The 23,878-nt window shown below is 35.7% G+C and overlaps 1 protein-coding gene across 1 annotated transcript in view; it reads left to right on the top strand.

Annotated features, from left to right (window-relative positions):
* EYS (eyes shut homolog) overlaps positions 1-23,878 on the top strand; it is a 1,324,234-nt gene that overhangs the window by 300,193 nt on the left and 1,000,163 nt on the right. The window contains 1 exon segment of the mRNA XM_047769134.1: positions 3,986-4,091. Within this exon segment, the coding sequence (XP_047625090.1) occupies positions 3,986-4,091 (106 nt within the window).

Genomic DNA, 23,878 nt, shown 5'->3' with positions numbered 1-23,878 from the left:
GGATTCCGTATTCATTGCATCCTGGTCATAGTTGAATTATTTAAATTTAGTTTTCTCTAATACTCTTAACATATTCATAGCAGCTGCTTTGAAGATTTCATCTGCTAAAACTAACAGCCAGAATCAGATTCGGAAATCTGACATCAACAAGGGAGGCCAGGTAGAAGACCAGGACACACCGTCTACTATCGCAGTGTCAATGGGAAGGATGTCCTGACACTAGGAAACATAGTCTCTGGGGCCCTTGAAACCTGGTGTGGCTGTCCCGATGCTGCCATCTGCAGAAGGTGATGAATTCTCCTTCCCTGTTTCTTTCCATCACCAACATCCTTTCAAAGCCCATGGTGGATCCATGATATTAGCCAACTTTAGATCACATACTCACATTTAGGGGTACCTGAGACTGTGAAGGTAAATAACTTTCATATTCACCTTCGATAATGAGAAGAAGTCTAATATTTATCGAAGAGTCATTGAGTAGATGATACTCCAGATACAAAGGGAGTTCCACTGTCCTACAAGTACATGGAGGACAAATCCTACTACATGTTCTTTCCTTCAACAATTGGGAAAAAAAAAATAATAAAAAATCACCTTTTTTCTCTTGGAAGACGTCTAAAGTAAGTTTTGAAATGAGAATAATTTAGTTTTTGGTAATCATTGGAGGAGGTCTTCAAGAGGACATGATTGTCAGTTGATTTTTGAGCTGGACAAGCAAACAGAAGCTCCTCAACCCCTCCCTTGTCCTTGGTATGTACATTTTGCCCACTATTCCCACATTAGGAGCTGTTTCAAGAACACAGCCTTGGAAAGTAAGTGGTTGTTAAGACAATCTGGACTGAACCCAGTTATGGCTTCTATATAAACTTTTAAGATTCTAGTGTGTGGGTGCTGAAATCTAGTCATCTTGCACTGCCCAAGACAAGCCTGAGTAAGTTCCCTTGCTTTTTAAACCTGCCACCTTCTAATCTAGAGTGTCTGACTCTTTCTTCTGTCTCTACCTGCTCTTTTGTATGGGGGCCAATTTGTGAAGCAACAGTAATTTAATGAAACAAGGAGCTAAGTGGTGTTTAGTTTTAGTTTTTAAAGAATTACAGTCAGGATGCAAATGTGTGTAGCAAAGTGTTTTTGAGGGAAATGTCATCAAAGAAAAGCCAACTTGATTAACACTACACAGTCATGTATAAACACTCCTGTATGAGTTTAATTTTAAGGAGACAGTGGACTTTTTGAAGTCTCTTTGAGGTTCACTGAGATTAGAGTCAAGCCACAGATGTAGTCCCGTCAGAACAAAAATAGAATAAGTCTAATTGATAGCATTAGTCAATGTGTTCATGTTTTTTTTTTTTTTTGGAGAGAAGTTGAAAATCTCATATATTCTGAACATATCTTAGACTTGAAAGTTGCAGCAGTGACACATTTTTAATGAGGCAAATCTTTTGCTTGTTTCTTCTCAGTGATTATATGAAATTGAGTTAGATGAGTACCTGAGTGATGCCTGGGCAAATGGGAACACTGGTATTGGTCTTTACACATTTTAACTGCCTGTGTCAGATTGGATTTCAAAATGTGCACACTTGCTAACCAAAATTACAATAATCAATGATTAACTTGAGGTGGAAGTAACTTCTTATTTTTTAGAAGATACATGCGCATTAATTATTTCCAGGAGAACATTTGAATATAAAATATCTGCTTGGATTATTTTACTGTATCTTCACATTATCACAGAGATAGACATATTTAGTGTTAAATGAACATTTTGCTTTTGTAAATGAACCATTTTTTTATATTTAAGTCCATTATTCTTATGTTTACAATTTATAATATTTCTTTTTTATACCACACCTGTTCTGTACCATAGTGGCTTTTACATGACCCTTTTTAATGTAGTATATATCATTTATTTTGATAAAGAAATGTTCATGTTTTAAAATATTTATGTAGGTGTTCCTACTTAGTGCAGTGGGTGAAGAACTACAGCTACTTCGGTCATTGAGGAGGTGTGGATTCAATCCCCAGCCTGGTGCAGTGGTTTAAAATATCTGGCATTGCCACAACTGCAATATAGGTCACAGCTTTCTGGTTCAGATTTAATCCCTGGCCCAGGAGGTTCCAAAGCCACCGGAGTGGGCCAAAAATGTATATATATTTATGTAGAGTTTGTTTGTTCATTCCTTTGTTTACATTAGGAGGAAATGCAGTTTTTGCCAAGGTTGCAGAACTCTCAATAGTTTCCTTATATGCAAGCAGATTCTATCAGACTGCCATCATTACACACCAAAACACACAACATTCAATTCCCAAATCTGTTCTTAATTCCACTTGTCTGTGAATGATTGAAAAATAAATGTATTTCATAATCTTTAGACAATGAGACCATCCATTTTGTTTTGAAAACCATGAGTGTAACAGCTATTTGTTTGTGGGTTTTTTTGTATTAAATATTGGAGACTAGTTTTATGTGGTTAACCTTTTTAAGAATAATAATCTTCAGGAAATGTATGGCCACTTATAAAAACTTAATCTACTATTTATCATGAACAAATACTTGCAAAAGTTTAAACTTACATGGCAAAGAGAGAGCACAAGAACATGGTCATCTGAAGAGATGAATTTTGTCCCCATCTACAAGGAACAAACCAAGGTTTTTACGTGTGCCATTTTTTTTCTCACAAAATAGCTCCATAAGGTAAATAACCAAATAAATATTTAAAGTATAAACAAAGTTTTTGCTGAATATTAATTTTAATTTAAACCACTGGTTATGAATTAATCAATTTAAATTCATTTTAGTTTTCACTTTCTCTACAAATTTTTTTTTTTTTTTGGCCATGCTTATGGCGTGTGGAAGTTCTGGAGCCAGGGATGATGAAACCTGACCCACAGTAGTGACCTGAACTGCTGGAGTGACAAATTCTTAACCCACTGTGCCATAGGAAAACTCTTGAACTTGATGCTCTAATGTCATATTTTCATTTATTTCATTTTATCAGTGAAAATAGTATATACAAATAGATTTTATATTTAGTTATGTATGCTCTTTCCTATTTAGATGTGCATTACATTGAATTACATTGAGTTTTTTCCACTCCAGATACATTTCACTATATTAAAGAAATTTTTTGTTTAATAATTTTAGGGAGATTTCCATTCACCAAATTTGTAAATACAATGTGATATATGTCAATGTAAGTTTTTCTATTCTTGTTAAATACTGGCCAACAAATAATTGTCATAAGTCTTAATAATCCATTCAGTGTTAGTTTAGGTTGTATTTTTTAACTTTTTGCAAGTTGACAAAGAGTCCAAGTGATATAGTACAAAACATCAGTTTTAGAAACACAAGTTTTAGATGGAGCATTAATGGAAAATATGCCCTGCAGAGCCAGTTAAAAGAAAATGTTAAGACTATAGTTAATGGGCATTTCTTTTTTCCTTCCTTTCCATATAGTTGTGCTTTGTGGTATTAATAGAAAGAAATGTGATTCATCACCCTGCCTCCAGAGCACAACATCTACAGAACTCATGGATAAATTCAAAAGCATCTGCCCCCTTAGTTTTATTGGTAAGTACCATTTGACAGCTATGTCTTAAAAATAACATTTAGCCCTAGGGAACATACATCAGGATATTATTGATTCACTAGTATTTCTCTCTTGTTCCTTTTAAATTTCCCTTAGCCTAACATTTGATTTGCATTCCTGAAACATCTATTCTACCTCTAGACTCCAAATTAGAAGATAAATTATTTCACATCTAAGTAGTCTTTTCCTACCAACTCAGAGATTGGTCTGCAGTTAGTAATTCCAAAAGAAGGTGAAATAAATGGGTTCTGACACTAATATATGTGGCATTATTCTCTGATCAGTTTAATCTCAGATATCACCCTAAATGGATTAAAATGCTTGGGAAAATTTAAGAATTATAACCTGGAACTGGCTTGTCTTATTAAAATTAAAAACCTTTTAATTACTTTTCAAAGGTGCAAGATATGAAATAAATGTTGATAACTATGCTTCACATCTCTGTACAAATAGAGCCACCTGCAATGACCAAGCTGGTAGTTATTCTTGCCAATATGTGGCTCCATTAAAACACAATGAACAGCAAGGGAGAAGAAAAAACAAGCATAATTAACTTTAAAGAGCATTTTTCTCTCTTGTCTAATCTCATTTCAGTCTTCCAACAATATTATTGGTCCTTCATTCTCTTAAAGTCAGCTTCTAAAGTGACCAACAAACTATCCCTTAGGCAGAAAGGAGAGTGAAATGAACTTTGTTTATACATCCACTGAAACAGTCAAGTTTCTTATATTTTATCAAGAAAGACCACCCATACTACCAAATGGAGTTGTTCTAGTTGTTCAACAACCTATCCTGTTTTATTTGAATTATTTTCCTATTATTCAATTTCTCATGAAATTGTCAAGGTTTTCTTTTTTTTCTAAATAGATCATTTATCTAATTTTTGAGTATAGCTATGTGTTTAAGGTATAGCAAGCCATTAATATTTTTAATTTGGTTTCAACTTTGATGGTACTTTTTTAGCTTCAGCTAAGGAATTATATTTTTTTAAAAAAACTAAATAAATGTATAGTGAACTGAAGTTTGGCACTTGCCATCAGCCTCTACATGGATTAAAACATGAGCCACTGCAGCTGCTGACCCATAGCACCCCCTGAGCAGATTTCAGGGTGGACACCAGGAGTGAGGTATTTTGTGCTCTGAGAAAACTGGAAGATCAGGTCTTTAGATAGATATTTTTAGAAGATTTTATGAGTCCACTTCTTATATCTCCTCATATCAAGAAAAACACTAAAACCCTTCATGGTGATGCCTGCTCCTTGTGACTAGCATTAACCTTCACAAGACCAGCAACAAACTCTGTAAAATATGTTCATGGCTACATGCACCTCCCCTTCACCTTTATCACATATATCCTGACATTTTCCCTTTCCTCTTTGGGGTGGTATTTCAGAGCTGTCTGAAATACTGCCTCCCTGGCTGCAGTTAAATTGACCAAAAAAAAAAAAAAAAAAAGAAAAAAGATGTCACAGTCATCTTCTAGTGCAGCCACTCCCAAGTGTGAGCTTGTGAGCCCTGAGGGGACTCAGGAAGGAAACAAAAAATACTGGCCCCATAGCTGAGATGCATATCAAAGGTCCAGTAAGCCCAGACCTTTTCATCTTCCCTTAGAAACTGGTTTTCTGAATTCCTTAACTTGAGGTCTTTTTTTCTGTAATCTTTAGTTCCTGCTACCTGCCTGTATATACTAGCTCCCCCCGCCCCCCACCTCAGAGAAGTTTTCTCAGGGCTACCTGAGATGCTGTTTTCCAGGTTGAAGTCCTAATTTTGCCCTAAATAAAACTTAACTCTCAACTTTCAGATTGTGCAATATTTTTAAGTCGACATGTACTTTGCCTTATAAAATATATGTTTGATAAATTGTTCTGTAAACTAGAAAGTCAATCACTGGATATTTCCTTGCAATTTAGTATCTCTTTCTATGCCACAGAATTTGAAAATTGTGTTATTCAGGGTTCTCCAGAGAAACAGAACCAATGGGAATTATATCTGTTTTTCTGTATCTATATCTGTGTCTCTAACTATATTATATATATCTAATGTTTATTATGGAGATTCATTTTGAGGAATTGGCCCACACAGTGATGGAAGTTGAGAAGTGTCATGACCTGCTGTCTGACTACAAGCTGAGACCCAGGATTGCAGTAGTTGAAATTCCAGTCTGAGAACTAGGGGACCTGATAGTGTGAATCCCAGTCCAAAGACAGGAGAAAACCAATGTCCCAGCTCAATCAAGCAGGCAGGAAAGAACACATTTTCCTTTCTTATATTTTTTATTCTATTCAGGCCTGCAACAGATTGAATAATACTCATTCCTGCTGGGGAGGATTGCTTTACAGAGTCCTTTCATTAAATTGCTAGTCTCATCAAGGAACACCCTCACAAACATACCCATAAATAATATTTAACCCGGACACCCTATGGTCCAGTGAAGCTAACACATAAATTAACCACCACACAGTTCAACTAAATATATGGATACATATACATACATATATATATATTATATATAAAATACCCAATTTTTAGAGTATCTTCCTGTAATTATTAATCAAAAATATGATTGCATGACTAACTTCAGATATTCTTTATCTATTTAAACTCACTAAATTACAGTTTTCTTATTTGTTAAATGGAGGTAAGAAATGCCTACCTCATTGATTTGAATGCAAATTAAATGAGATATATTACATAAATACCACATTACTGACAAAAATTAATAATCTTTAAGGGTTAATTATAATTTTAAATAATTTTTTAACATATACATATAAAATCCATACAATAGGTAATAATCTTTTATAATGTTTGAATAGGTAGGACACAAAACATACTTATTTATATCCTTAACGACACATAGAGACTGTTCTAAGCAACCCCAATAAATAAAATGCTTAGGTCTTTCATTTTTTTTTCTTAATAGCAAAGATCACCCAGGGACTAGATTTTACCATTCTCCAGAAAAGTAATCAGATCTCCTTAGAGATGTAGCTGATTCTGGGACTGTGTTTGTTATAGGCTGTACAAATGAGTGTGGATAATATTATAATACGAGAAAGCAATGTAGTACTCAAAAATCAAAACCATGATAGTATGTCAAAGAACACAACTCTGAATGACCAGTATAATATGAGCAGCAAAATATAAGAGTATTGGTTTATTACCCAGAATATAATATCAATGGCCATGAGTCCACACTGGTAAAAATAAATGACAATAAATAAGTAAATAAATAGACCTGATAGACACATCTCCCCTACAAAATAATTCCAAATAATTTCCATAGATACTTTGCACTAAAGGCAGTTGGACATAACTTCCCACCCCTTAAGTTTGTGCTGCAACTCATGGCCACTTTCTAAGGAGTAGAGTGTAGAAATGGAGACTTTCAGTGGAGAAATCTGGCAAATACTACCTAAGCCAGTTGATCAAAGTTTATATTAACAGCTATGAGTCATGTTCATAGTAAAAGCATTCAATATGAGATAATGAGGAGGGTACCTTATTTTCTTCTTCTTAAAAACATATTGCCCCAGTGTAATCATGAGAAAGTCATCAGACAGATCCCAATTGTGGGACAATCTAAAAAATACCTGACTAGTATTCTGTACAATTGTCAAGGTCATCAAAAGCAAGGAAAGTCTGAGGAGCTCTCAGGAAATATGATGACTGAAAGTAATGAGGTTCCTGGATTGGATCCTATAAAAGAACAAGACATTAGCCTGAAATTAAGGAAATTCAAACAAAATATGGATTTTAGTTTAAAATTATGTATCAATGTTTGTTCATTAGTTGGAACAATATCATAATAGCACAAGATTTTTATAGCATTGGAAACATGTTGCAGTGTACCTAGTATTTGTCCTCACTATTTTTGTAAGTATTAAGTAAATCTTAAACTGTTCCAGATTAAAAGTTTAATTAAAAATGATAGATTGAAAATTAGTTATTTCTAGTTCAAAATAATTTACACTTAAAATAGAAGATAGGTATAATATAGTCATATTAGGTAATACTAAATGTTTTAGTATTTTATATACAAAATTTTATTTTTATTAACATCTGTGACTATTATAGAAAATTACTGCAGGCATACCTTGTTTCATTGCTATTCACAGACATGGCATTTTTCACAATTTGAAGGGTTGCGGCAGTTCTGTGCCAAGCAAATTTAATGCCACCATTTTTCTAACACCATTTACTCACTTCATGTTTCTGTGTTACGTTTTGGTAATTCTGGAAATATTCTAAACTTTTTCATCATCATTATATTTGTATGGTAACCTGTGATCGGTGATTTTTGATATTACTATTATCATTGTTTTGGGGCCTCAAGAACTGTGCCAATATAAAATGGCAAACTTAATCAGTAAATGTGTGTTCTGATTCTTCCACTGACTGGCTGTTCCCTAGATTCTCTCCATCTCTTCAGGCCTCCCTATTTTTTGAGACACAAAAATATTGGAATTAGTCCAGTTAATAACTAAAGTGTTGAAGTCACATGACTATTTATTTATATAAAAAGCTAGAAATGATTAAACTTAGTGAGACCAGCATGCTGGAAGCCCACAGAGGCTGAAAGCTAGGCCTCTTGCACCAAACAATTGGCCAAATTGTGGATACAAAGGAAAAGTTTATGATGGAAGTTAAAAGTGCAACTCCAATGAACTCATGAATAAGGAAATTGAAACAGCCTTATTGCTGATACAGAGAAAGTTTTAGTGGTCTGGAGAGAAGATCAAACCAGTCACAACAGTCTGTTAAGCCAAAGCTTAATCCAAGTTCCAGGTGCTAACTCTCTTCAGTTCTATGAAGGCTGAGGGAGGTGGGAAGATACAGAAGGAAAGTTTGAAGCTAGAAGAGGCTGGTTCATAAGGTTTAGGGAAAGAAGCCATCTCCGTAATACAAAAATGAAGCAGCAAGTGATGATATATAAGCTATAGCAAGTTATCCAGAAAACCTAGCTAATATAGTTCATGAAAGTGGCTGCTCTAAGTAACAGATTTTCAGTGTAGAGGAAACAACCATCTATTTGAAGTGCCATCTAGGACTTCCACAGTGAGAGAGGAGTCAATGCCTGGATTCAAAACTTCAAAGCACATGCTGACATTCTCACTAGGGGCCAACACAGCTGATGACTTGGCATGAAGCCACTGTTCCGTTACCATTCTGAAAATCCTAGGACCCTTGAGAATTGTGCTCAGTCTACTCTACCTATGTTGTAGAAATGGGGGGAGGAGCAACCTATCTGTTTATAACATGATTTAATGACTCTTTTAAACCCACTATTGAGACCTACTCCCAAGAACAAAACATTTTTTTCAAAATATTATTGCTCATGGATAATGCACCTGGTCACCCAAGAGCTCTAATGGAGGGAAACAATGAAATTAATGTTGTTTTCATATCTGAGAACATAACGTCACTCTGCAATGGATGGATCAAGGAGTTACTTTGACTTTCTAGTCTCATTGTATAAGAAATACATTTCATAAGTCTAAAGTAGCCATAGATAGTGATTCATCTGAAGGAGCTGTGCAAAGTCAATTGAAAACCTTCTGGAAAGGATTCACCATTCCAGATGCCATGAAGAACATTCTTGATTCACTGGAAGAAGTCAAAACATTAACCTGAACAGGAATTTGGGAGAAATTGAATCCAGCCCTCATGGATGACTTTGAAAGAATCAAGACTTCAGCGAAAGACATGACTGCAGATGTGGAAACAGCAAGAGAACTATAATTGGAAGTGGATCCTGAATATGTGACTGAAATTCTGTAATCCATGACAAAATTGATAAGGAGTTGCTTCTTATGGATGAACAAGCAATGTGCTTTCTTGAGATGGAAACTACTTCTGGTGAAGATGTTGTGAACCTCATTGATATGACAATAAAGGATTTAGAACATTATATAAACTTAGTTGATAAAAAGAGCAACAAGATGTGACTCCAATTTTTAATGAGGCTCTGTTGCAGGTAAATGGTTGTCAGATAACATTGTATGCTATAAAGAAATCACTCATGAAAGATGGACAATTGATGGGAAAATCTATATTGTCCTATTTTAATAAATCATCACAGCCACCCCAATCTTCAGGAACCACCACCCTAATCAGTTATCAGCCATCAACATCTAGGCTGGATCCTCCACTAGCAAAAAGATTACAATCTGCTAAATGCCTAGATGATGGTTTGCATATTTTAGCAATACGTTATATTTTAATTAAGGTATGAATGTACACTTTTTATACATAATTCTATTGCATACTTAATAGCTTACAGCATAGTGTAAACATAACTTTTATTTGCTTTCTGTGAACTTGCTTTATTGTAATTTTTAGCTTATTGTGGGAATTGAAACCAAACGCACAATATCATGGAGGTCTGCCTATAATAACTATTTTAATTCACTCATTATAATGAAGATAAGAATGTTCCAGGTAATGACACTGTCTTACATTTATAAAGCACATGGAAATGTTCAATGAGCTTTCACATAAACCCATAAATATAACAAGACAAAACAAAGCAAAAACAATGTTAAACTATTGAAAAAAGTGCCTAATAATATATTTGATATTTTTCTAATAGTCATGTCATGTAGTAAAACATATGCTATGAATACATTATAGAATATAAAACTAATCTTGGTAATTTCTAAATCATTTTATATTTTCATACATCTGTGATCTAAGAAACTTGCAGCATAAACTGTCTGCTTGGCCCTCATTTTCCTTTTCTGGCACAAGCTTAATTATCCTTCATATATACGATATCATATGGGTGAGTTCTGACCAATAGAAAATGGAAGTTTTTATCTTGTAGTCTGGTCTATAAAAATGTCCTATGAATCTTTCACTCCCTTTCTTCTTCTTCATTCTTGTTTATGAGTTGTCTGAAAAACTAGAGAGAAGAGCTAGAAGATGAAAGAACACAGATCTCTAAATTCCCACATAGAAAGACACCCAGGGCCAAAAACACCCCTATGCACTGAGTGAATAAACAATAGAGAAACAGGAAAGTTTGTATTATGTTAAGCCACTGAAATTAAAAAGAGTTTCTCCTTGGAGTTCTGTCGTGGCGCAGTGGTTAACGAATCCAACTAGGAATCATGAGATTGCGGGTTCGATCCCTGGCCTTGCTCAGTGGGTTAAGGATCTGCCATTGCCGTGAGCTATGGTATAGGTCGCAGACGCGGCTCAGATCCTGCGTTGCTGTGGCTCTAGTGTAGGCCCGTGGCTGCAGCTCCGATTAGACCCCTAGCCTGGGAACCTCCATATGCCGTGGGAACGGCCCTAGAAAAGTCAAAAAGACAAAAAAAAAAAAAAAGAGTTTCTCCTTTACAGCAACTAATGTCATTTACTGTAAGAATTATCCCTTTAATATTCATAAAGACTTCCTTGAAAATATCATTGAGATTGATTTTTTTTTAATCCCATGAATAAACATTTTGAAAAAAAAAAGAATGTAATCCTGTTATGAATTCAGTTTCTATGTGAACTGTTCGTAATTTTTAATTTGAGTAGTTATTCTCTACTTGTTTGTACTAATAAGCCTGTTAGCACTTTCATAGTCTATTTCAAAAAGAAATAAAAAGACTATATACCAAAAAAACCCCAGAAAAACATGTTAAAATAATGAGATTAAGTTTAGTAAATATTTAGATAAGTCAATAATTGAAGTTAGCCTTTTGTCTTGAGTACACCCTGTAGCAAACTGCCCCATGGGGGATATGCAAGCCCCTCCCTCTTTGTACATCTCATAACAATCACACTCATCCATTCTTATATTCTTGATGTCTATTTCAGGCACCACTTGAGAGTGCATTTACCTGGAAAGCCTAAATTATTTCTTTCAGAAAATGTTTGCTGACCTCTGGTAGAGAAGATACCGAAATAATAGCCTATTTTGTAAGCTACTTGTTGTGGCTTTCTTTTGCTATAGTCCAGGTTTTATCTGTTGAGTCTTTGTCCATGGTAACATTTTATTTTATTTCATTGGATGTGCCTGCAGCATGCAGGTTACAGCAGTAACCCTGTGCCACAGCAGTGATAGTGCCAAGCCCTTGACTGCTAGGCCACCAGGGAACTCCACATATATTTTGTTAAAGTAATGTACAAGGTCTTTATTTTTATATGAAATATAAGATTCTACTCTACAGAGAGTAGAATCTTTTACTTTCCATTCTAAGTAAAATGTTTGCCAAGAAAATAATACATATAAATGAGAATTTATAAATGCATGAATTTTTTAAATCCAAAAATTTATACAGTTACTGTTACCACAAATGTGAATTTGTAAAATATATTTCTTTTGAGTGTTTATTGTGAGAATATACCCTACTTCAAGCATTTTACCATTAATATAGATCATATTTTATTATTAGTTATAACATTATAGCATTAAAATATACACTAGAAAAAGGAATTTGTCCAAAAAAGTGAATGTGATTATATAGCCTATTTATGGGGACAACAAAAAATAACTAGGAAAATTTTTGTATAATTATTTCTGAAGAGCAGAATAATGAAGTACTCTTATGCATGTTATTTTCTACCATTATAATTACAGATCCTCAATAAATAGCATAGCTTTCACACATAATGTTTAATGCTATATAATACTTTTGAAATTTGTAGAATTTTTTTTTCTTTTCTAAAAAGAACAAATAGGGAAAATAAGTTCCTCTAAACAACCCTTCTTCCATGAGGATTTCATCTGCTGACAAGCCAGTGGTTAGTTTTCACATAACCCAGGCTCCCTTGAAAGTTCCAGTCTTAGAAACAATCTAGCAAATAAATATTAAAAAATTAATTTCCTCCTGAAGTAAAGAGCATTGTTGTTTTGTTTTCTGTTTGCTCTTCCCTGAATTTTTCTTCAGCAATGAACAGAAATGTTAGTAAGTACAGGTGGGTTTTCACCTTCTCAGTTAGGTGATTTTCCTGAAGAAAACTTAGTGCTTTTCATTTAACAGAGTAGAATATGGACTATATACATGTGCTGCATGTTTAGGTAGCACAATTTTTTTTTGTCTTTTTGCTATTTCTTTGGGCCGCTTCCGTGGCACATGGAGGTTCCCAGGCTAGGGGTCGAATCGGAGCTGTAGCCACCGGCCTACGCCAGAGCCACAGCAACGCGGGATCTGAGCCGCGTCTGCAACCTACACCACAGCTCACGGCAACGCTGGATCGTTAACCCACTGAGCAAGGGCAGGGACCGAACCCGCAACCTCATGGTTCCCAGTTGGATTCGTTAACCACTGCGCCACGACGGGAACTCCCTAGCTAGCACAATTTTATTTCAATTAAACAATTCTACTTTAATTAAAACAATAAAATATATATCAGTCATTCCCAATTATTATTTGGTCATTAACCAGTCTATTGTCATGGCAGATCATTGATTGTTGGGTACCCCCTGCTCAAGTCTTCTATGCCCAACACTCCAAAACAGAATTCAGTGATATTAACTTATCATGCTATGCAAAATTTACTAAATAGAGTTTTTAATAAAGTTTCCATGTGTGGAATAAATGGAAATAAATATGCCCAATGTGCACTTTTTCCTTCTAGATGTGAAATAAAAAGAAAATTATCGTTATGCACACACACGCACACACACACCCATACCCACCACAGGCAGACATCTAGAATTAAGTACACTTGCTCATCTTCCCTCTAGAATTAGTTGCAATGGTGCGTGTGTTTGTGTTTATAAATGGTAGTTATTACTCTTTGTTTAAAAGACAATCATTGCTAAATAGTAAGGCAGCCTTTGTCCAACCAGCGATTTTAAATTCTACAAGTAACGTCCATGAAATAGAATGAAAGTAGAGGGAAGTTGTAAAGATGACAATCTGTAATGAAAATGTTGCTCCTGACAGACTTAGCCTGTGAAGCTCCTAAAGAGGCAAACTCTACCTCAGAATTTGGGATTTTCCTAAGAAGATGAAGATGGCTGCAACTCTTAAATTGCCTATTACACACTGAGCTATGCTAAGTTAATGTGATTCTCTGTAGGAGTTCCCGTCATGACTTAGTGGTTAGCAAATCTGACTAGGGAGTTCCATCATGGCTCAGTGGTTAACGAATCTGACTAGGAACCATGAGGTTGCGGGTTCGATCCCTGGCCTTGCTTGGTGGGTTAAGGATCTGGTGTTGCCGTGAGCTGTGGTGTAGTTTGCAAATGTGGTTCAGATACCACACTGCTGTGGCATAGGCCAGCAGCTATAGCTCTGATTCGACCCCAAGCCTGCCTCCATATGCGGCCCAAGAAATGGCAAGAAAGACAAAAAAAAAATGTGATACTCTGTAGAAAGGTATGATAGATAAACCCAAAAATTTCAGTGTGTTTTAGGACCTGACTAAACTATTGATGATTTTGCAATTGTTAAAGTGAAATGTTTGCATATTTAATTTCATTAAGTGGAAGAATCCTAGAAGAAAGAGAATCCTAGAAGAAAGTAATGCTGCATATGTCATCATTAAAGCAATAGTCTTTCTATCATGTTTTCATGGTTAGAAATAAGTTATTACCCTTTTCTTCTAAAATATAAAATTTTCGGTGTTCCTGCTGTGGCTAGTAGGTTAAGCAGCCTTGACTGTGCAGCAGTTTGAGTTGCTGCTGAGGTGTGGATTCCATCCCCAGCCCAATGCTGTGGGCTCAGGATCCAGCATTGCCACAGCTGTGGCACAAATCGCAGCTGTGAGTTGGATTTGATACCTGGTCCGGGAACTCCATGTGTTGCTGTTGCAGCCAAAAAGAAAAAAATAAAAAGTTTCCAATCTCTCATAAAAGAAGCAAGGCTTTAGTATAAATTCCCTTGCTTGATCCTCAAGAAATTAGGTGCTTAAATTAACAAGGATGTCATTTTAATAATGCTAGGTATATGCAAGCAGACCAGAAATATTGTTGGAGCAATGTCTTATCTGCTAAAGCATTAATGACACATGCCCCTAAATGTGTAGCATTTAAGATTAAAAAAGCAGAAATGGTAATTAGCCATTAAAAATGTTTGCAAAAGAAAGAAAACTCAGCAAAATAAAAATACTTAAGTGTCTTGAAAGCCAGAATAATAATGCTGTTTTGTGGATAGGATGCTCTGTTAAGGGAATGTATAGTTAGAAAACAGATTTAAGTATATATTTTTAAGTGCTTGTGAAGTGTAAAAGACTAGAGCACAGATAAAGAACAATTAGTTTTTAGCCTTCTCGGGCCACATCATAGTCAGTCTTGTGCTGAGCCACGGTGGGGCTACAGATGCTGCGATTGAGGGCTCTAGGGCAGCAAATCCACAGCTAGAACAAACATTCCTGGAGGGCAATATATGTTGGCAGGGCTATAGAGGCAATTGTCTCTAATGCTTTAATGTTTTGAGAATTTCTTAAACTCAACTATAGATCAATTGAGTGTACTAACAAAAAGTCAATTTGCTTTAATTCTTTTATGAGTATTAATTTGAGTATTCATTTGGAGGAGTCGAATGAGATGAACTGTAAAGTACTGAATTTATAATAAGAATCAAATAGAAAAAAAATTCATTTAATAGCTAATGCTGATGATTTGGTCTCTTTTATGTTCTGTGTAACAATTAAAATAAGAAGCATGAAGTATATATTGCTTTGACAATCAATATTGGACACCTTCTTGGTGATGACATCTTTCCATTTCCTTTGATATAAATTCCTGCATGTTGAGGCCATTTGGATAGTAGGAATAAAGGGGACATTAATAGAGAATGGATATGGTTCACTGTATTAGTTATAAAGGGAATTAATACTTTCAGCTTCATTTATTAATTTCTATCTCTGTTTTTAGAATTCAGAAGTATTTAATATCTTGGTCAAATATTTCTTTAATTGTATGATTTCATTGTATTTCTTATTAATGGATTAGAACTGTTAATCAGTTTGACATTCCCTACTTTTTTCTTTATAACCCATATACTATTTCATTTGTATGAGTAATTACATTTGACTACAGTTTCTGTAAAATAGCATGTCAGGTGACAAAATATTGTCACTAACTCTAAGTATAAACAAATTACATTGAACATGATGTAGAGTTTAGTCAGTAAGACATTATAGAGTTGGTCCAATCGGGTTAAGTCAATACATGCAGTAATAGAATGATAGGCTTGTCAGATTCAAAGAAATGTTTGACTATAACCTACATTATATACTAATTATATATTAGTTACTTTTGACCTGTATTACCAACAGGAAATGATATTCCTTCGACTCTCTAACAATTAGGGAAAATTGTTACTAAGTTGAAAATTCCAGAGAAAGATTGGTTTGTAATGTATTTATAATTTAAAAATCTTTGCAAAATTGGAAAGTCGTGATACTGCCCTTTTTTTTTTTATTCTTCCCTCCCTTGGTGTTCATGTTATCATTTACCTTTAATTTTTGTGGTATTCAGCATCTGTCCTCAACCCTTTTATCTTTTCACTATACGTGCTTTCTAGGTTGATCAAATCTATCCACATGAGTTGACAAACTCATTCCCAGCATGTGGCGAATAGACTGTTCCCTTCAAGTTGAAAGAACTTTATGTTGATCATTTATAATATTTATCATATTTATGTATGATATCCCATGCATATCCTAGTAGTATGAGTGTTTGGGGAAGAAATTTCAAATAGAGTGAGCAGAAGAAAAAAAAAGCATGGGAGTTTAAAGCACTCCAAGATATTCAGCACAGCCAAAATTACCCTAAGGGCAATGAGGTTGGATTATTAAGCATGGAAAACAGTATGGAGATACCTTAGAAAACTATACATAGAACTACCATATGACCCAGCATATATCCAGACAAAACTTTCCTTGAAAAAGATACATGCACCCGCATGTTCATTGCAGCAGTATTCAAAATAGCCAAGATATGGAAACAACCCTAATATCCATCAACAGGTGACTGGATTAGGAAGATGTGGTATATATACACAATGGAATACTACTCAGCCATAAAAAGAACAAAATAATGCCATTTGCAGCAACATGGATGGAACTAGAGACTCTCATGCTGAGTGAAGTAAGTCAGAAAGAGAAAGACAAATACCATATGCTATCACTTATATCTGGAATGTAATATATAGCACAGTGAACCTTTCCACAGACAGGAAAATCATGGACTTGGAGAATAGACTTGTGGCTGCCAAGTGGGAAGGGGAGGGAGTGGGATGGATTGGGAACTTGGGGTTAATAGATGCAGCCTATTGACTTTGGAATGGATAAACAATGAGATTCTGCTGTGTAGCCCTGGGAACTCTGTCAAGTCACTTATGAGGGAGCATGATAATATGAGAAAAAAGAGTGTATACATACATGTATGTGTAACTGGGTCACAATGCTGTACAGTAGAAAATTAATAGAACATTGTAACCAGCTATAATGAAAAAAATCATTGTATATTTAAAAAAAAGAAATCAGAAATGCCATCTAAGAAATATTTGGGGCAATGATGAGAAATTAATCATGAAAAAACATAATCAGATGTGTATTTTGAGAGATCACCTTAAACTGTAAAGCAGAATTTGCTTTCTTCTTTTTCTTTTACAGAAGGGTTATATATGGAGTAGAACAAACTTAAGTGCTTGTAATCATCAAGCTGTTGTCTTGAGCATAGTTATGAAAACAAAGCTTGAAGTAACTGGATAATTTAAGAAGATATTTAGGTAACAACCCAAACAGGTTAGGCTTTTACGATGTTCAGATGCCTAAAGCAAGGAAGAGAATGAAAATCATTCCCAGATTCATTCTCAGATTCCCAGGGTGGATAGATGAGTTATTGCTCTGGGGTCACAGGTAAAGAAGAAGCATGTGTAATGAAGAAGCAAAGCAGCAGAGCTTCAGATATACTGAGTGTGTCAGCCTATAAATTATTAAGGTAGAATTCTCCCTTGAATATTCCTAATGTGTGTGTCTGAAACATGAGAGGGTGTCCTGGAGGGCCTGTAGTTTCTAAGACATCCGTTAGGAAGAAATATATAGAGTGACAAAAAATGACAAAGGAAAGATTAGCACTGGGGAAAACCAAATGCAGGGATGGATAGACAACGGGATAGACTGTGAGAAGCAGAAGGAAAGGCAGGAGAAGAGAAGGTGTTAGGTAAGAAGAAATGGTAAGAAAGTGTCAAATATTATTGGACATTAATAATTATAATGTCCAATATAATGTCCATTATAATCTGTTATAAAAATTGTCCAGAAAAATGATTATTAGTGAGACTTTGAAGACCTTCATAAAAAAAGTTTCAGTGGCATTCAGTGTTCCTGGTAATGTTGAAGGGGATGAGGGAGAGACATAGATGAAATGAGAAAGTAGGAGTAGCAAGACAGGATTACTCCTTGAGATACTTGGCAAGCACTGTTCACTCAACCCCTCAGGCTGAATGGCAGAAAAATCCTATTCTGTCCCTTGGGGTTTTCGGTACACCTGTCACCCATTTGTAAATAGTCTCCTATTAAAATATCCTCAGATTTCTTACTTTGAGTGGCACTTCTCATTCCTACCAGGATCCAATCATGCTTATCAATCTTTGCATCTCAAAGGATGATATCAGTACAAACATAGAGAATAAATCTGCAGGAAACAGGACAGTTAACAGAGAGAGGCCAATGGGATGTGTCAAGACAAAGATGTAGAATTCTAGGGGCATCATTAGCTTTAGACAGGAGGAGGGTCAAATTTATCATTACTGAAAAATAAACTGACCAAATGGAGAGAACGGATGGAGATATTGGTCCCAGCAGAGACTTTGATTGGAATTTGGGGGAATTATCATCTGATGACACCTGTTTTCTCTGAAGTTGAGAAGTGTCATTATTTTCTGTGAGTGATGAGAACAGTAGCATACTGGGAATTTAAGGAGCATGTGAGATGTTTCACATTTAATTGAATATCTGTTTCCTGCAAGTTGATGAACCATTGATGTTTATTGAAAAATGATTGTTGTAAACATGTTATTCTATAGGAGCTGCTACTTTGACTAGAGTTTGCATCTACCCTAAACCAGAGTCAGGGACCATTCTTGGGATTAAGATTAAGGAATTTGAGAAAATGCTGCTCAAACTATGTTTTGCATTGAAAATGTGAAATACAAGTCCACACCTAGTGAAAGTACGTTTTAAATTTTTTGCTACCAATAATGTACATAAATAAAATACATATTATTTTGGATTCTCAGTTGTAACTTGTATCAACAGGATATGGTTTTCAGCAGAAATAAAACTTCAGGAAAAAAATAAACATTATATATACTTTAAATACAACTTGGAAATACAATGTGCTTCTTAGTACAAAAAGGCCAAGGATACTTCACAACCACTTGGAAAGGTAATTTTTAAGGTTTTAATAGCTCCTCAGTGTGCACAGATCCAAGTCCTGTGGATCACAAGGCGGCTTCTCTCAAACTACAGAGATACTATTTCAAATTAGTGAATTTCATTTAATGCATCCTTATTTTTATCATATATTAACATGATAATTAACTTTATCACATAATTACATTAACATCTTTGACACTGAGATGCATTTTTTTTTGTCTTTTGTCTTTTGTTGTTGTTGTTGTTGCTATTTCTTGGGCCGCTCCCGCGGCATATGGAGGGTCCCAGGCTAGGGGTCCAATCGGAGCTGTAGCCACCGGCCTACGCCAGAGCCACAGCAACGCGGGATCCGAGCTGCGTCTGCAACTTACACCACAGCTCACGGCAACGCCGGATCGTTAACCCACTGAGCAAGGGCAGGGACCGAACCCGCAACCTCATGGTTCCTAGTTGGATTCGTTAACCACTGCGCCATGACGGGAACTCCTGAGATGCATTTTTAAAATAATGATATATCAATTACATTGTCAGAAGTTAACTGGCAATTTTTTTCCCTTGTATTAGTTTCCTTTGAATGCTGTAACCAATTTTCACAAACTAAATCAGTACAAAAGAGTTCTGTGGGCCAGAGGTCTACAATGAGCTCTTGGTCGGACTGCTTTCCTCTGAAGTCTTCCATATTAGAAGAGCGAGATTAAACTGCTCAAACTACCATCCCCCTTATCTTGCTAAAAACCAACCATTCTGGAACGATGATGACCCTGACTACATTTTGACTTCGTAAATCCTCAACTCACACCCTATCTTGGAACATTCTCACCCTTCCCTTCTGCCCTTCCATGACCCTATTTTGGAACTACCTCACTCTCTCCTCCTACCCCACTCATGTAGTCTGATGCTAACCCTGAGTGGTTACTTCAGGCACAAGCCCCTCTAAAACCTACAGCCTGCTTAATGCCAAGGAGCCTGAGCCTTCTCTCCTGGCCATTTGCTGGTCAAGAAACCTACTTGAAGCCTCAATGCTCTGCACTCTCTCCCTTTACTTCAGCTCCAAACCCCACAGCCCTTTCCACTCTGACATTCCTTTCCCTTGCTTTTTCAGCTTCCAGAGGCTGCCTAAACTACTTGGCTCAAAATGCCTTCCTTGTACCAGCCCAATCTCTTGTTTTGATCATCCTATCTTCTTACTTCTTTCAACTTCTTGCCTCCCCTTTAATAGATTTGTGATTACTTTTGGGGATCACTTGATAAATGAGGATAATCTCACCTTATCAAGATCCTTATTTTAACCACATCTACAAATTACTGTTTGCTGTATAAGGTAACATTCACTGTCTCCAGGAATTAAGACCCCAACACCTTTGGGAAGATGGCATTGTTCAGTTTACTAGCTAGCCCTTAATGGCACTGACAATAAAGTCTCTTAAAGTCAGTGGCTATTATAATCAGTGAAATATGGTAAGACATCTCTTTCCTTCTCCATTGAATTGCCTTGAGAACTATTTGTTTGTTTTAATTTTATGGAAGTAGAGTTGATTTTTAATGTTGTGCTAATTTCTGCTGCACAGCAGTGATTCAGTAGTACGTATATTCTTTTTCACATTCTTTTCCATTATAGTTTATCACAGGATATTGAATATAGTTCCCTGTGCTATACAGCTTGACTTTGTTGTTTATCCATTATCCATCCTATATATAATAGTTTACATCTACTAATCCCAAACTCCCAATTCTTCCTTCCCACTCCTCTTCACCTTTGGCAACTATAGGTCTGTTCTCTGTCTGCGAGTATGTTTCTGTTTTGTAGATAGATTTGTTTGTGTTGTATTTTAGATGCCATGCAGGTGATATCATATGGTATTTTTCTCTTTCTGACTTCTTCACTTAGTATGATAATCTCTAGATCCATAGATGTTGCTGCAAATGATATTACTTCATTCTTTTTATGGCTGAATAATATTCCATATCTTCTTTATCTATTCATCTGTCAATGGACATTTAAGGGGCTTCCATGTCTTGGCTATGGTAAATAGTGTTTCTATAAACATAGGGGTGCATTATCTTTTAAATTATAGTTTTATCTGGGTATTTGTCCAAAAGTGGGGTTGCTGGATCATATGGTAGTTCTATTTTTAGTTTTTTAAGGAATCTTCACACTGTTTTCCATAGTGGCTATACCAATTTACATTTCCTCCAGTGGAGGATGGTTCTCTTTTCTCCACACCCTCTCCAGTATTTGTTATCTACAGACTTTTTAATATTGACAATTCTGACTGGTAAGTGGTTGTACCTCATTGTAGTCTTAATTTGCATTTTCCTAGAGACCTATTTGATTTCAATTCCCTGAACTTCTCACCTTCTGGCCTTCATCTCTTTCTAGAATGCCCACCCCCTCCCTCTCTGCTCCACAGGCCTGGTCTTGATTATGTATGTTCACTATTGTTGAACTCATTTTAAATTTTACCTCCTTCAGGAATCTTTCCATTATCATTGAAGATACCTTAGTCACCCTTATATTGATCGTATTAGTTTTCTATGCTATCTAACAAATTATCGCAAACGTGGTAGCTTTAAGGAACTCACATTTACCATCTCACAGTTTCTGCAGGTCAGAAGCCTGGATGTGGCTTAGCTGAGTTTTCTCCTCCTGGTCCCACAGGGCTGAAGTCAAATGTCTGCCAGGACTGTGAGCTGATCTGAGGCCCAGGTTCCTCCTCCAATCTCATTTGTTGTTAGCTGAACTTAGTTTCTTATGGTTTTAGCCCTCTGACCTCACTTTCCTACCTATGGACCTGAAGTTCTCAGCAACTAGGAGTCATAGCTCTTCCCTCTCTAAAACAAAGGTTTCATTTTGTTCCTTCCAGGCAAGCAGGAGAATGCCTTTGACTTCTTTTAAAGTCTCACCTGATTTGATCAGATTTACCCAAGATATTCTCTCTCTTGATTAACCCCAAGGGGGGCATCTGATCAGGTGACTGTTTATATCCACAAATCCCTTCCACAATATAATGGAATATAATCAAGGGAGTGATGTTCCCCTTAACAAATCTCACCCATAGTCAAAGGGAAAGGATTCTACAAGCCAGGTGTATGCTGGGGGTGGGGGTCTTGCAGGCCCTGTTAGGAATCTGCCATCACAGAATCACAGTCACCACAGTGATTCCTTAGCATAAGAAATTGACCACTTGTACGTATCATGACACTGCATCAATTTGCTCCCATGTTTTAACTGCTAATTGTTGGGGGTTTTTTTTAGCGTATTTTTGTTTGCTTGTTTTGTTTTTCATTTTTTGGTTTTTCGGGCTGTGCCCATGGAATGAAGAAGTTCCCAGGCCCGGGAACAAACCCGAGACATAGTAGTAACCTGAGCCACAGCAATGCCAATGTCGAGTACTTAAATGCTAGGGCACCAGGGAACTCCAACTTCTCAACCCCAGTATCTACTACACTTCTTGCCACATAGTAGGGGCTCATTTAATATTTGTATAACAAATTAATACACAACCAGCATGGTATTGAGTGTGCAGTGAACTCATACATATTTTGTAAAAGAGGTGCTCATAAGAGCCTTTTCTCAAATATGCATATGAATTACTGTTTAGCCCCCTAATGGATTACATGCATGAAATTATTTATGAAAGACAAAAACTAACTTCCTACTAGCAAAGCAAAGCACCTTTCTCACAATTAAATATTTAAAAGTAGATCATTAGAATAAAAGGGTATGCATGGGAACCTTTTGTTAAGGACAATTCATTTTCTCATGTGTTTCTGACACATATTTACTCAATGCCATTTCTCTTATTTTACAAAAAAAAAAAAACTTCATCATGAAAAAAATAGTATCCAGAAATGTATCATTTGCAATACACTGGAATCTCATAATTGTTTAAAGACAAGGGGCAAGAGTTGTTTCTTTTTGAATTATCCATGCTACTTACCGTAACTCCTGAAAAACACATCCACCTAATGGGTTTTTTTTATAGAAGGTAATCTTTATTTCTATGCTATTTGGAAATAGTTTTGTATTGTTACTTTTTTTTTTTTTTAACTGTCCTTGAAAACGTGAAATTCAGGATGTCTACTTAACTTGTCTGTTGCTCTTATTTTTTGGACACTATCATTTTCACTGTATATGTACTATTGTCTTCAGCAATTTCTAGGGCCCTCTTAATTTTTTTTTTCTTGTGATCAAAGTCAAGACAACCTTAGGGATCCTGAGGTTTAAATTTTTTTTCCCAAGTTCCATTGCCATTTTTAAACTTTGAAAACTTTATGCCATATCCTGATTATTTTTATGTTCCCCTCATCCCTACATTGTGAAATTACTGAGAAAACCTGATTGGTTAAAAGACATAATGATTTCTGAACATTTTCTTTGCTGAAGTATTCAGCCAGGAGCTTCTAAAACCCTTTTTTGTGCATATATGCTATATTTTGGAGAATAAATGTTATTAAACACTTTCCAAATAACTAATATTCAAGTGTTTTTTACTATGCTTGGAAAACTGACACCTGAATAATGATTTTGATTTATAAACAATTTGATGCTGTGTATGCCTGCTTTTTACTTCATATGAATTCCCTTGGTTCAAGCCAGTGTGTTTAATCTCCAAATACTTGGGTGCATTTAGCCCAATGACAGTCACCTTATCTAGCTGTATTTTCTAAGTTAAACTTAAAATTTAGTTTCAGGACTGAGGTGTTACTCTTAAGATTAAAGGCTTACTACAATGATATTTTTTCATTGTTTATTCATTTTGAAAATAACAAGAAATCTATCAAGCAAAGCTTATAATAATTGCATACTCCAGGGTATGAGAAAAAAAACATAAGGAAGCATCAAATCACCTTCTTAATTGCAATGTCTAAAGAGAACAGTGGTGAAAAAGAGGTGAGAAGTCTGAGGAAACAAAATAGTATTTTTAAAATGCTGTCGTTTAACATTGCTGCCTGCTGGT

The sequence above is a fragment of the Phacochoerus africanus genome, chromosome 2 (genome assembly GCF_016906955.1).
Source record: "Phacochoerus africanus isolate WHEZ1 chromosome 2, ROS_Pafr_v1, whole genome shotgun sequence".
NCBI classification, from domain to species: Eukaryota; Metazoa; Chordata; class Mammalia; order Artiodactyla; family Suidae; genus Phacochoerus; species Phacochoerus africanus.
The sequence above is the reverse complement of the archived record's forward strand: the minus strand, read 5'-3'. Positions and strand labels throughout refer to the sequence as shown.